The sequence below is a fragment of the Pongo abelii genome, chromosome 13, assembly GCF_028885655.2.
Source record: "Pongo abelii isolate AG06213 chromosome 13, NHGRI_mPonAbe1-v2.0_pri, whole genome shotgun sequence".
Taxonomy (NCBI): domain Eukaryota; kingdom Metazoa; phylum Chordata; class Mammalia; order Primates; family Hominidae; genus Pongo; species Pongo abelii.
The window spans coordinates 78,133,728-78,146,461 of NC_071998.2; the positions used below are offsets into that span (position 1 = coordinate 78,133,728).

The following is a 12,734-nucleotide window of genomic DNA, read 5'->3' on the forward strand; positions in this document are numbered from 1 at the left end:
AGTGGGAGGCCCTGCAGCAGGAGCGTGGAATTAAGACGTGGGAAAATGGTCTCAGTTTTTCAGGTGCTTATTAAAAATGCTGAGTTTTCTGGTCACCATTCTTGGAAGCCCTCACACAGCAGATTGAAAGTGAGGCTCAGAATCTTCATTTTTAAAGCATCCTCAAACAATTCTGATTCCCATGGACTCTAGACCATGCTAAGGAAAACACTGACCTGGAGGGTGAAGGTGTGTGGGATCTGAAACTTTCAAGAAAACAGCTTTTTTGTCATTCTTATCTGATCTTATGAGCACCAATTTTCTCACTCTGAATGGATGTAGATGCGGAAGGTATAATGTTTAGGGAGCGCTCTTGCCCTAAGAAAGATAATGAATACAGCAGTTTGTGCAAATTGCACTTAATTATTATGTTGTGAATATATGGTTAAACTTGATAAAGATTAACTTATAAAAACTCTTATTAAAACTTCCCTGTTATTTGCTATTCATCGCTACCGTGGAGTTTTTAGGGGAGCTTGTTCGTCCATCCACCTGATAAAGTTTTGAATGCATGCTGTGTGCCTGGCTCTGTGGGGGTAGTGGGGCATACAGCAGTAGCCAATAGCTGGGGTGGGAAGTTCTGACCACTCCCCTCCACCCACTTACAGTCTGGACAGAGAAACAAACTAAAAAAATCCACAACCAACCACATACATTTTGCTTTTTTTGTAAATGTATTCTTTTTTTTTTTTTTTTTTGAGACAGTCTCGCTCTGTCACCAGGCTGAAGGGCAGTGGCACAATCTCAGCTCACTGCCACCTCCGTCTCCCAGGTTCAAGCGATTCTCCTGCCTCAGTCTCCCAAGTAGCTGAGACTACAGGCACACGTCACCATGCCCAGTTAATTGTTTTTTGTATTTTTAGTAGAGACGGGGTTTCTCCATGTTGGCCAGGATGGTCTCGATCTCTTGACCTTGTGATCCACCTGCCTCGGCCTCCCAAAGTGCTGGGATTACAGGTGTGAGCCATTGCACCCGGGCTACTAAATGTGATTTTTATAAATGTGTTAGTATTTACATACAAACCAATACTAAACAAGAAAGGAAAAAGCACTTATCAGACCATATATTGTGAATTTGAGTTTTAAAGAATTAAACATGCAAATTATGAACTTTTCAGGTACTCTCTAATTGAAATAAGATATACACTACAAATTCTGTACAAAGCTGGCTTGCAGATTTTTTCTCGTCATTAGAGTTAAGACATCACCTCTAAATATGTTTAACTAAAATGTTTTAAAGATACACTGATATTTTCTTCACGTTTCGTCTCTGCCCCTCCTCTCATTTGTGAACACGGAACCTTAGGAAAATGGTTCCCAAGTGCTTTCAAGCACAAATGTGTCTGAATGCAGAATTGTCAACAACCTGCACAGAGAATTCTGACTCCATGCTTGGCGGTTTCAGCATAGTCTTTATGCTGTTTTCTTGTCTGAAGTTTGAGCGCACCTATAGTCTATGAGAGAAGGAATCAATATGAAACAGAGTTGTTACCAATAACCTCTGCTTCCGGGTTCTCAGCGTTGCAGGTGGCGAGCTGTTTGACTTCTTAGCTGAAAAGGAATCTTTAACTGAAGAGGAAGCAACTGAATTTCTCAAACAAATTCTTAACGGTGTTTACTACCTGCACTCCCTTCAAATCGCCCACTTTGATCTTAAGGTACGTTTCCAAGTGTAAGCCAGATAGAAGCTTGTGCAGATCACAGCCTTGGTTGTTTCTCTGCTAAGAAAAATTGAGGCATCTGAAAGAGTTACATGATTTTTCCCGTACCAGTTTAACAAACAGAACTATCAGTATAAATCGGCAAGCATAGGATACATGCCTCCCACTGGGATGGCTAACCTTTTTGTGGGGTAGAGACTTAACGATAATTGATTACATTCTGGAATTCTTGGTAAAGAATACAAGGGGTCTTAGGAGCCAGGTTTTTTAGTAAGGGGGCTGCTCTTGGCTACTGGGACATTAGCCAGCAGCCAGTGACTGGCACCGGTTCTTTCTGTGGCTCTGGGCATGTTAAGATAGAAAATGTGTTGAGTGATGCAAAGGCTTATGGCCTGACTCTGTCACCAATAATCAAGCAAACCAAACTCAGATTGGCTAATTGGAGCATTTACCTGGCTGGATGCAGGACACTGTTGGAGATGAAAGGGCATGTAAGCCATTCTCCCAGCCATGACAGAGGCGTAGTCTCTTTGGGAAGGGAAGACACAACAGGAGCAATAGGAAGTGGCAATGGTGGGAAGTTCCAGTTAAAGGCAGCAAGAAGTGGTCTGGTAAAGCAGTGTGTGCTCCATCCGAGTAGTTGACTCAGACCAGTGGAGCTGGGATAGGATTTCAGAGGAGGGAGGATTTTCCCCATTCTTTTGTAGCAGAGCTGTCAATGTCCCATTCATGTCCCCCCTGGCCCCACAAACAACGTGCAAAGGCACACACTCATATACATCCTAACAGAGGGCTTGCTGCAAATACCTGTGACTCTTCCTGGCATCTTGTTTCTGGCCCTGGGAGCTGGAAATGCAAAAGAAAAATTTCCACAGAAGCAGCTGTCAGCCATGGAGGATGGAGAGATGGTGGATAAAGACCCCAGCTCCCTCATGCTACAATTGGAATAACACTGAGTTCTCCTTTTCCTCTTGCATTCCCCCAGTTACCCCCACCTTCATAGGACACCTCGTAGCAGCTTCCTTCTGTTTCCTGTATCTCCTTTCTCTACCAAGTGTTTCCTGGTGTCCCCTCCCACATAACCCACTTGCATCCGAATCCTTGTCTCAGGCCTGCTTCAGGGAGAACCTAGAGCAAGACATGTATTTTCCTTTTGTTCTCTTTCCAACCACCCTTTCTTCCCTAATTTTTGGCTTTTTTTTTTTTTTTTTTTTTTTTTTTTTGGAGAGAAGAACTATTCTGCCATCTTATCCTCAGCATAACATATCATAGCTTTTTATTTATCTCTCTCTTTTTTTCAAGCCTGAGAACATAATGCTTTTGGATAGAAATGTCCCCAAACCTCGGATCAAGATCATTGACTTTGGGTTGGCCCATAAAATTGACTTTGGAAATGAATTTAAAAACATATTTGGGACTCCAGAGTTTGTCGGTAAGTTTCTTTGCTCCTGTGGTCATTTACATCTCATAAACATTATTCTGGCAAACCTCCCCTGCTGGAAGATTCTTTCCCTGCTACGTGTTCCTGGTTGTTGCATGAAGATAGAATCGGTTAGTTTGCTTCCTCCCAAGCTAAATGAGTGTTTGTTTCCTCTTAGCTCCTGAGATAGTCAACTATGAACCTCTTGGTCTTGAGGCAGATATGTGGTAAGGAGTATGTCCTTGGCGTTGTTTGTTTTCTGATTTATTTGACTATTCTTCTGACATGTTTTTTTGTTTTGTGTTGTTCTTAGGAGTATCGGAGTAATAACCTATATCCTGTAAGTACCAGAATTCACAACTCATACTCTCTTCTCTTCTATGAGACCATAGGTTTAATTAACCATTAAATGTGCTGTGTTGATCTCTTCAGCTTATGCATGCTTTTGATGTAAACATATTCATTTTACACCCCCAAAACATGTTTAGTTTATACTAATTAAACATGTTCTCCTAATTCGAAATGAGTCATCAGAAACTGTAGCATAATCACTGAAAGAAAGCATAGCTGTCCATCACTGCCGAGAAAACAGGTTTCCTTTAAACTACCAGATGCTGTTCCAAATTAACTTAAGTGAATCCTTTTGCCTTAAGCTGAAGCATTTGCTCCTGACAGTTAAAGCCCTATGAAATATAATCAAACTCTAAAGTGACTATTCGAGCACCAGATTATAATCTTATTTCACACTCCAGATGTTATAGGAGCAAAATGACAACACCAAGGGGTCATCATTAATGTTCTGTGCTCAACTTTATTTTTAACAGCCTAAGTGGGGCCTCCCCGTTTCTTGGAGACACTAAGCAAGAAACGTTAGCAAATGTATCCGCTGTCAACTATGAATTTGAGGATGAATACTTCAGTAATACCAGTGCCCTAGCCAAAGATTTCATAAGAAGACTTCTGGTCAAGGATCCAAAGTGAGTGTCCACATTCCTGAAAGGTGCTTGGCCACGGCCTCAGCCAGCCCAGAGCCTGTGTCTGTTCCATGCACGGGGCCACATTTCTCAGACCCTGCTTGCTTCATCTGCCAAAGAGCAGCATGCCATGTGAAACGCTTCAGAAAATGCAAGCAGGGCCCTCTGCCCCCACTCAGTCAGTCCCTGCAGGCACAGTGAAATAATCACAAAAAGACTGATGTTGTTTTTGGCTTTCTTCCCTGAACTGCATTTTCCACAGTGTCTGCTTGGCAGGCCCAGCCAGCATGAAAACAACCTTAGTATTTGCTGCTGTGGTCACAGCATTTTTTTCTTTCTCCCCCTCCCCTCAAGGAAGAGAATGACAATTCAAGATAGTTTGCAGCATCCCTGGATCAAGGTGAGTTGCATATTACGAAACTGTTTAGATCACTTTCTATGTGATTGGTTTGGGCACCCTGGTATTCATGTATCATAGAGTACTGCTAACCACAGGTCACACCTGGAGTGTTAAGTTTGCTATTTGCATCATATTTTAAGAAAAGCTGACAGGTTAGACTGTATCCTAATGATCCCAGAGGTGGAGAGAGAGGAATAAGCCAGCACAGAGCAGGATTGAAAAAGGTCAAGCCCGCTCGACAACTATGTTTGGAGTGACCTGTGGAGTGTTGACCCAAACAGTATATTTAAAATTTTATGTTGATTCCAGCATGTAAATATCAATCAAATCTGGATTTCCAGCTTCTCTTGGGAAATCTGAAGATCTGCTGACATTGAGCCCTCATTCCACATGGCCTCGGGAAGTGGCACAGGTGCCTTGGTGCTGGGGAACAGGGCCCCCTGGAACATTACACCTTTACATTACCTGCCTGGCCTGGTTGACATTTGGATTAAAGTATCTTCAATCCAGGGCAGAAAGGGCTAAAGGTGGGAAAGTATGATAGTTACAGAATAAAATCATGAAACAAAGAAGTGAACATCACAGAATCAGGCTCTGGGGGCAAATAGCTTTGCTGTGCAAGTTCCCAGCTGTTACCTGGGTTCTCCTAGCCAACTATGGTGTCTCCTCCTCCCAGAGGTGGAGGACAAAAGCTAAATACATCTACTGAAAAAGATACAATACAAGGAATTCTCCTGCTATAAGCCAAACTAACTTTGCTGACCTCTGAGATCCCTCTCAGCTCTACATTACTTGATGATACCCAAGTTCAAATGCCTCGTAACATAGCCTCACCATGAATATTGCCATTCCGATACTATTAGTGTGGAAAGTCGTGATTTAGTTTGACCCCAAGCTCTACTTCTCCCCAGTGTTCATGGATGATACAAAACCCTCAGATAGAAGAGTGAGCCCGCTAAGACTAGGTGCCTAGGTATTGCATGTTATCCCAACTTCTTATGCTAATTTAATAAGGTGAATGTGTAAGTATCCTGAATAAGGAGATGTTTCAAAAAATTGTCACATAACACATTTTTGTAATTTGAGAGCTTTAATTTTTTTTTCTTGGATTTTTATTTTAGCCTAAAGATACACAACAGGCACTTAGTAGAAAAGCATCAGCAGTAAACATGGAGAAATTCAAGAAGTTTGCAGCCCGGAAAAAATGGAAAGTAAGATTGTTTGTTGTGGAGGGATTAACAAATTCTGTTTCCTGTGTAGAGCAGTGTGTGGTCAGGGTCCGTCTCCTCTGATACTGGTAATATGGAAAATACATCCTTTCCTCTTTTTAATCCACCCTGTAGGCTTCTGCACCATTACTCTATTTTCAAAAACAAGCAAAAACAATATTTTAGTCACTTTAACTCATACCATTAAATGTAATTTTGTGTTTTTTTCATCAAAACCATTCTCAGTGCAAATTTTTATAGCAGCACTGTAAAATTGTAGTGAAATCTTTTTCTAATACTACAAGCCACATTTTAAATAAGTTCATTCTTTGTGGTAAGCAGCATGAGATTACATTTGTGCTGTAACTTGGGTAAGTGGGTCTCTCAGCCCAGCCTTTATCTGTGAGTGGTTGGAGTGGGGGCGGGGTGGGGCCGTGAGCATTTGCAGGGTGGCCTGTTCTCCTTCCTTAGTGTGGATGGCCTCCACAGGGGCTGGGTGGGACATAGCTCTGAAGGCATTGCAGACCTCCTGGAATAAATCACACTTCGGGGCTAAGAAGGTGATGGGATGGTTTCCTGTGCCCAGGGTCATGTCAAACCCAGAGGAAGTGGGTACCTACCGTGTCTTCCCAGCTCAGGGCCAGAAATGTACCTCATTTTCACACCTACCAATTTTGGGGTGCCATGGCAGGGATGAGGAAGACCACAGCACTAGATTCTCAAAAGTCCTTAGAATTAGGCTTAAAATAGAGAGAGAGCAACCATTTCTCTTTCTCGCTCTCATTCCTTAACTGTACTTTTGCCTTTGAGAGTAAATGCAGAGATGTTTGTTCTGTAGACTCAGAGGTCCCCCAGCTGTTCACTTCCAACAGCTGTTGCGTTTTGATTATCACATTGTCTACCGTCACTGCTTATGTGGCACAAAGGACACAGAGCAAGGCCCCTGCAGTCTGTGCTTCTCTGAGGGGGGGCCTGCAAGGGTCAGATCACCTTCTCCAAAGAGCAGAGAAGAAAATATATAGAGAGAAAGGATGTGGGGTGTCCAGCTCTGTAGTTCAATAATGAAACATGGAAGGAGAATCTCTATATCCTGTTGTCTTGATTTATAAGACCTTTAAAATTATTCTTTAAGCAAATACAACCCAATCTGCTGTAGGATTGCCCACCCTGGGAGCGTGTGTGCTGATAGCAATGAACATGATCTCGAAGGCTTTGTCGTTTGTACTCATTTGACAATTGTTACATAAGCTGTCTCTCCTCCTCTCACCCTACCTTTTTTCTCCCTGCCCTCCCTTTTTTTTTTTTTTTAAAAAAAAGCAATCCGTTCGCTTGATATCACTGTGCCAAAGATTATCCAGGTCGTTCCTGTCCAGAAGTAACATGAGTGTTGCCAGAAGCGATGATACTCTGGTAAGCAAACGCGTGTGCCCTGGTGCTCCTTTCTCAGCACTGGGTACTCAGAATGTCCAAGCTGTTCTATTCGTTCAACCTCCCAGGAACCTGAAGTTGTGGAAATGGCAAGCTTATTCTTGATCCCCTCGGAGGGGTTTGGGGGTGCTGATTTATGCACCCTCTTGCTTCTTTCCTCTTTTTTTCTCTTTGATTTGGATGGTGCTGTCCCCCCTCATAGCCCCATACCTCTAACACTACCCTCCATCTTGATGCAAACATAAGCACAGACCACCCCCCCAACACACACACACACACACACACACACACACACAGCAAATGCACACACAGAGACACACGCACTGATATTTTGGTAAAAGAGAGGCTAGCCAGCAGAAAAGAAAAGAGCTTATCCTAATTTGCATGAACTGTAGCCACTGACATAGAAGAATCTTGGTTAACAGTAGCACAGAAGGGACAGACAGCCGCCACTCCCTTCCCACACAACCCGCACCAGAGAATCAGGGAGAATGCAGTGCTGCTTGCTGATGTGTCTCCTAGCAGACCAGAAGGCCAAACCTGCTTGCGTGACTGGCCTGGTGTTGACTGCCCAAGGCCCTTGAATGTAACTCCAACTGTCTTAGTTTTAATGTGAACTTTGACAAAGTGGCAAAGATTTATCAGATTTTTTGTTCAGTACTCTCTAGTTATTTTTCCTTTGTAATTAGAAATGCATTCATTTTCCAATTTCTAGCCTTTATTTTCTTTATTTTCCCCTCTAATCCAAACTGAAACCTAATCACAGATAAGCTCTTCAGATATGAGTGGAAGCGTCTGAATTCAACAAGACTTTCCCCTGACAATCAAACAACGGGGCTTTGTTAAGTCAGGAGGTGAAGGGGACTCCAGACAAGGCAGTCGTCCTGCGGGAACCACCCTGCCCCTTTAACTGAACAGTCAGCATTTTCCCGGTGGAGCCAAGTACTTGAGGGTGGGAACTGCAAACACCAGCTCCCCTTTTTTCTCCTTAAGTTAGTAGCTTCACTGAGGCTTCACATCTAGCCTTGTGGAGTGAAATGGGATTGGAGATGTTAAAAAAAAAAAAAAAGCAAAAGAGAAGCAGGTTAGGGCGAGAAGAGAGAGAAGAGGAGGCTTTATTTGGGAATTGTTAGAGGGTGGCTGCGCAACCAGTGAAAAGATAAAAACTGTGACTCTAAGTAAGATAATGAGAATGATTAAAGATTGCAAATTGAAATCACTGAATATTCAACTGGGAGACAATACATGTGTCACAGTGAAAAGTTTAGGGTAGGAGAGGGACCAAGGGTCTTGTAGGAGCTCCAAGTGGAAGGATCCCCTCCCAGAGGTCAGATTCCCTCATTTCCATATTCTAATCATGGGGATGAGTCATAACAATCTGCTTTATTCCTTCTGTTTTCCCCATTTCTCTTGACTTGCACTTTCATGTAAATGCCTCTTAGTCATTGACTTGAATTGTGATAGAAAAGCAAAACCAGTGGCATTCTTAAACATGCATTTTATACAATTATTACTAAAACCCACATGAAAAGTGTTTGGATTCAGATCTATAGAGAAGAGAAAGCAGATGGAGAGAAATGCTTTCTCCATTCTCACCCACAAGCAGAGATTCAGCCTCTGTAGATTCACTTTTCCAGATTTGAAATTCCAGTGGTCATAATTCTATGTTTATAAGTTCAGAAATTTTGTTTAGGATTTTTCTAGCTGATTCCTTAGTTTTAATGTGAATTTTGACAGAGGGGCAAAGATTTTTCCAGTTTTTGTTCACTACTCTTCTGGTTATTTTTCCTTTGTAATTAGAAGTGCATCAGTTTTCTGATTTCTAGCCTTTATTTGCTTTATTTAGAGGCTTTTTTTAATTTTTATTTTTCTGTTTTTTAGAATTGGGACTAGCTTTCAGAGATTTTTGCCATGTTATTCTATACCTAGCAATGGAAGAAATTCAAGTGATCAGAAAACAATTCTGTAATTGGAAAAATTGCAAGTTGAGAATATCTTATTCAAAGGCATCATTTCTTTGCTGCAATAGGCTTTTCTTTTTCCTTATCCGGGAAGAGAGTCTGTGTTATACCTAAAAATTTTCACAGTGGTTTTAGGAACTATGTTTTGACAGATTCTTAAGATAAACACAAAGGGTTACTTATCATCATTATTTGAAATCTGGATCTTGGACACTGTGTCTCTAGGCTATACTGCAGGTGACATTAAAGCCCAGATACCAACAGTAGATAGTGCTTGTTTGCAACATGGAAGGAGCAAAAATTCCTTCCTAGGTCCCTCCGTGACTGTATGGATTTGGGGAGTAAATGGCTTGCTTTCTTCTGAATGCCCCTGTTAACAAGTGAGCACAGGTTTCTTTTATGTTGGTAAGAAAAGCATGGCTAGCAATGTAACTCTGTTTCCATCTTGGCTGTCTCTCTCAAGGATGAGGAAGACTCCTTTGTGATGAAAGCCATCATCCATGCCATCAACGATGACAACGTCCCAGGCCTGCAGCACCTTCTGGGCTCATTGTCCAACTATGATGTTAACCAACCCAACAAGGTCTGGTTCTGTTCTGCAGCATAGTGGAGGGGTGGGTCACAGTGACCTTGCCCTTCCATATCCAAGGAAAGACCCCATCTGCTTCTCCCTTCCAATTGGAAGCTCCATACTGTGGGGAAAGTCACTTCTGTTTAGAAAGTGATTTGAGTTACAAATAAGGTCTTTTTGCATTGAGGGCCTTCCTTCATTCACGTATTGTATCTCTACCCATGAACTTTTAGATCTTCTCATCCTGCTAATGAAAATGTCCCTGATGATGAGAATCCGAAAGGGGAAGGAAAGGTTTTATACCCTTCACCTGTCTTCTCTTCCTGCCACGCAGTGGTAGCTCTATGTCTGTTGAGACAGGGGAAGGTGTGTGGGAACAGCAATCACTGTTTGGGCTTTTCCTTTCCTACCAAACCTGAAAATAAGTGATTTTTTTTCTTGCCTATTCTAGCACGGGACACCTCCATTACTCATTGCTGCTGGCTGTGGGAATATTCAAATACTACAGTTGCTCATTAAAAGAGGCTCAAGAATCGATGTCCAGGATAAGGTCATAATTGTTTTATTGAAATGAATTGAATTTTAAAGTATTTTCAAGTGTCTCTTAATCATAGGGGTAACAGAGGAAAAAAATGTATGTCCTAACTTGTTTCTCAGTTTCCTGTAAAGGAAGATGAGCTGCTTTTAAACAGCTTGGTACAGCCTGACACATGCGTTAAAGAGGCAAACATTTATCATTTATCCTCCCCTTGGCGCTGCTGCTTGACATCAGCATTTCTTCCTACACTACCCAGATTTTACTTCTTACCAATCACATTTACTCAACAATGTTAGATGTCACATATGAAAAGGTTTTATTATCTAATTATTCTCATCAGAAATGTGTTTGCCTGCTTCTGTAGAAGTCAGCAGAGCTGTAAGTGGAGTAGATCTGGCCCTCTGCAGTAAGGGAATCCTAACCAGAGCGGGGAGATGAGGGTTTACAAACATAAAACAATTGTTTATAAGCAGTTGTTTATTTTGAAATCATTTTTGATTTACAAAAAAAGGTTGGAAAAGTAGTACAGAGAGTTCCGTTATCCGCTTCACCCAGGTGCCCCTAATGCTAGCATCTTGTGTAACCACGGTACATTTGTCAAAGGTGTAAAATAGAATGAGGGTTTTATTCCTCTGGGAAGTTGCTCCTCTGGGGTTTGTCATCACACAGGAAGGGTGACTCTGAGGGATGCATGCATCTGGTGCTGTCAGCTCTCTAGAAATGTGACCCCAGGTTGATTTTCCTGCAGGGCGGGTCCAATGCCATCTACTGGGCTGCTCGGCATGGCCACGTCGATACCTTGAAATTTCTCAATGAGAACAAATGCCCTTTGGATGTGAAAGACAAGGTAAGGCCACTTCTCTTAGAAGGAACATGAGGAGGTAGTAAATGGATGCATGTGAGTGTGAGTGCTGGCCTACCACGTGCATCGGGACCCAAAGGAAAGGAATCAGGACCAGAATTCACCTGCAGAACTTTTAAGTTGGAAATTTCTTGTTTCCTGTGGTTTGGTCTAATACTGAAATCAGCCTTAAGCCAAAATCTTTCAGGTAGTTGCCATAATACGCACGCATTGAATTATAATCCCCGTAACATAAAAACCTCAAAGTTCTAGTAGAGACAACCAGAGAGAGACCTCGGTTTCGATTCGATTTTCTTCCTGACTCAACCTTGTGCTTTTAAGTGTATCTCTCCTATTCTCTTCTTTGAAGTGGCTGACAGGGCTAACCTGACAATCACAGACACTAGAAGATATTAATGAGACAATGCACATAAAGTAATAAAGTAAGGCTTTTTTTTTTGGCACAACGGTGTTATAAAAGTTACTGATTTATCAAGATACCTTGTTTTCATATGCGTGTGTTTCATTCAGTTCACACAACAATCCTGTGAATTAATCGGCTGTGCTGGAACCTGAACCTGGAACTCCTACCTACTCATCCATTATTTATTCTACTGTACGACACTTCTCTGCTTCCAGTACTGGCAGACTAATTTGATGCTTAGTCAAGCTGCCACACACAGTTGCATGGGTTGTGCACTGTACCATATATGAGGGGTAACATTCATATCAGAGACACACATTTATTATGGCAGTTATCTGGAAGGTGGCAATACTATATCTTGTTTTGTCTTCTTAAAATTTGTTTATTCTGATGATTTTCTGTGGGGTGGATAGAAGTAAAGTATCTTAAAGGATTTGCACTTGTTACTAATTCACAGAAAGTTATTACATGGGCAAATAGTGACATTCTTTAAAATTTCTGAGAAAATCTCTGAGAATATAAGAAAATAAGTTTCTAATCATAGGCAATGAAATGAGAAGCTTATTAATAAATAAAATTGTTCATTTAAGTAACTGCCGAATGATGAACCCAATAGTAAAAAGAGAATGTTGTGTTAAAAAAAAAAAAAGAAAATCACACAGCTAGAAGTATCAGCGCATAAAGAAGATTGAGAACAGCTATCATGGAAAAGGGAGAGCCTTCTCCTGAGTTGTTTGCACTTCACAGGATGAGCCAAGTGTGTGGGCTTAATACTCACTGTGTGCTGGACACCCCAACCTCAGGTCCCCATCCTAGCCACTATAGGGGCATCTGCCCGAGGTGGGTGGGTGGAACCAAAGGGGACAGAGTGGAACCAGGCAGGCCTGGGTGTAGGTCTTTGGTTCTGGTCTCCATAGCCTGCTCACAGATGTGGCTCTGAATCACCAGCTCCTTTTCTTCTGCAGTCTGGAGAGACGGCCCTCCATGTGGCAGCTCGCTATGGCCATGCTGATGTGGCTCAGCTACTGTGCAGCTTCGGCTCCAATCCCGACATCCAGGACAAGGTGGGTCATGGCTGACGTCCTCCCTTCCTCTGCTCTATGCATGAATGTACAGGCAACCAGATGGTACAGTCCAGGCCTTTAGAGTTTTATCCAAGCTAGGTTTTCTGTCTTCCACTACAGAGGGCAAGGCTCAAAGGGCAGGGACTCAAACAGAAGTACTAGCTAAGGTGTGCAATGTGCTAATGCCAGGATCGGGTCTAACCAC

At 42.2% G+C, this 12,734-nt stretch overlaps 1 protein-coding gene across 3 annotated transcripts in view; it reads left to right on the forward strand.

Annotated features, from left to right (window-relative positions):
* The window catches only part of DAPK1 (death associated protein kinase 1), a 214,207-nt gene that overhangs the window by 140,695 nt on the left and 60,778 nt on the right, over window positions 1-12,734 (forward strand). For all 3 annotated transcript variants that reach the window (XM_002819923.5, XM_002819922.6, XM_009244579.4), the window contains exons 4-15: window positions 1,559-1,697; window positions 3,003-3,132; window positions 3,299-3,347; window positions 3,434-3,460; window positions 3,945-4,097; window positions 4,449-4,494; window positions 5,616-5,705; window positions 7,020-7,112; window positions 9,555-9,674; window positions 10,114-10,212; window positions 10,949-11,047; window positions 12,431-12,529. In XM_002819923.5, coding sequence (XP_002819969.4) covers window positions 1,559-1,697; window positions 3,003-3,132; window positions 3,299-3,347; window positions 3,434-3,460; window positions 3,945-4,097; window positions 4,449-4,494; window positions 5,616-5,705; window positions 7,020-7,112; window positions 9,555-9,674; window positions 10,114-10,212; window positions 10,949-11,047; window positions 12,431-12,529 — 1,144 coding nt within the window. The remainder of the gene's footprint in view (window positions 1-1,558; window positions 1,698-3,002; window positions 3,133-3,298; window positions 3,348-3,433; window positions 3,461-3,944; window positions 4,098-4,448; window positions 4,495-5,615; window positions 5,706-7,019; window positions 7,113-9,554; window positions 9,675-10,113; window positions 10,213-10,948; window positions 11,048-12,430; window positions 12,530-12,734) is intronic.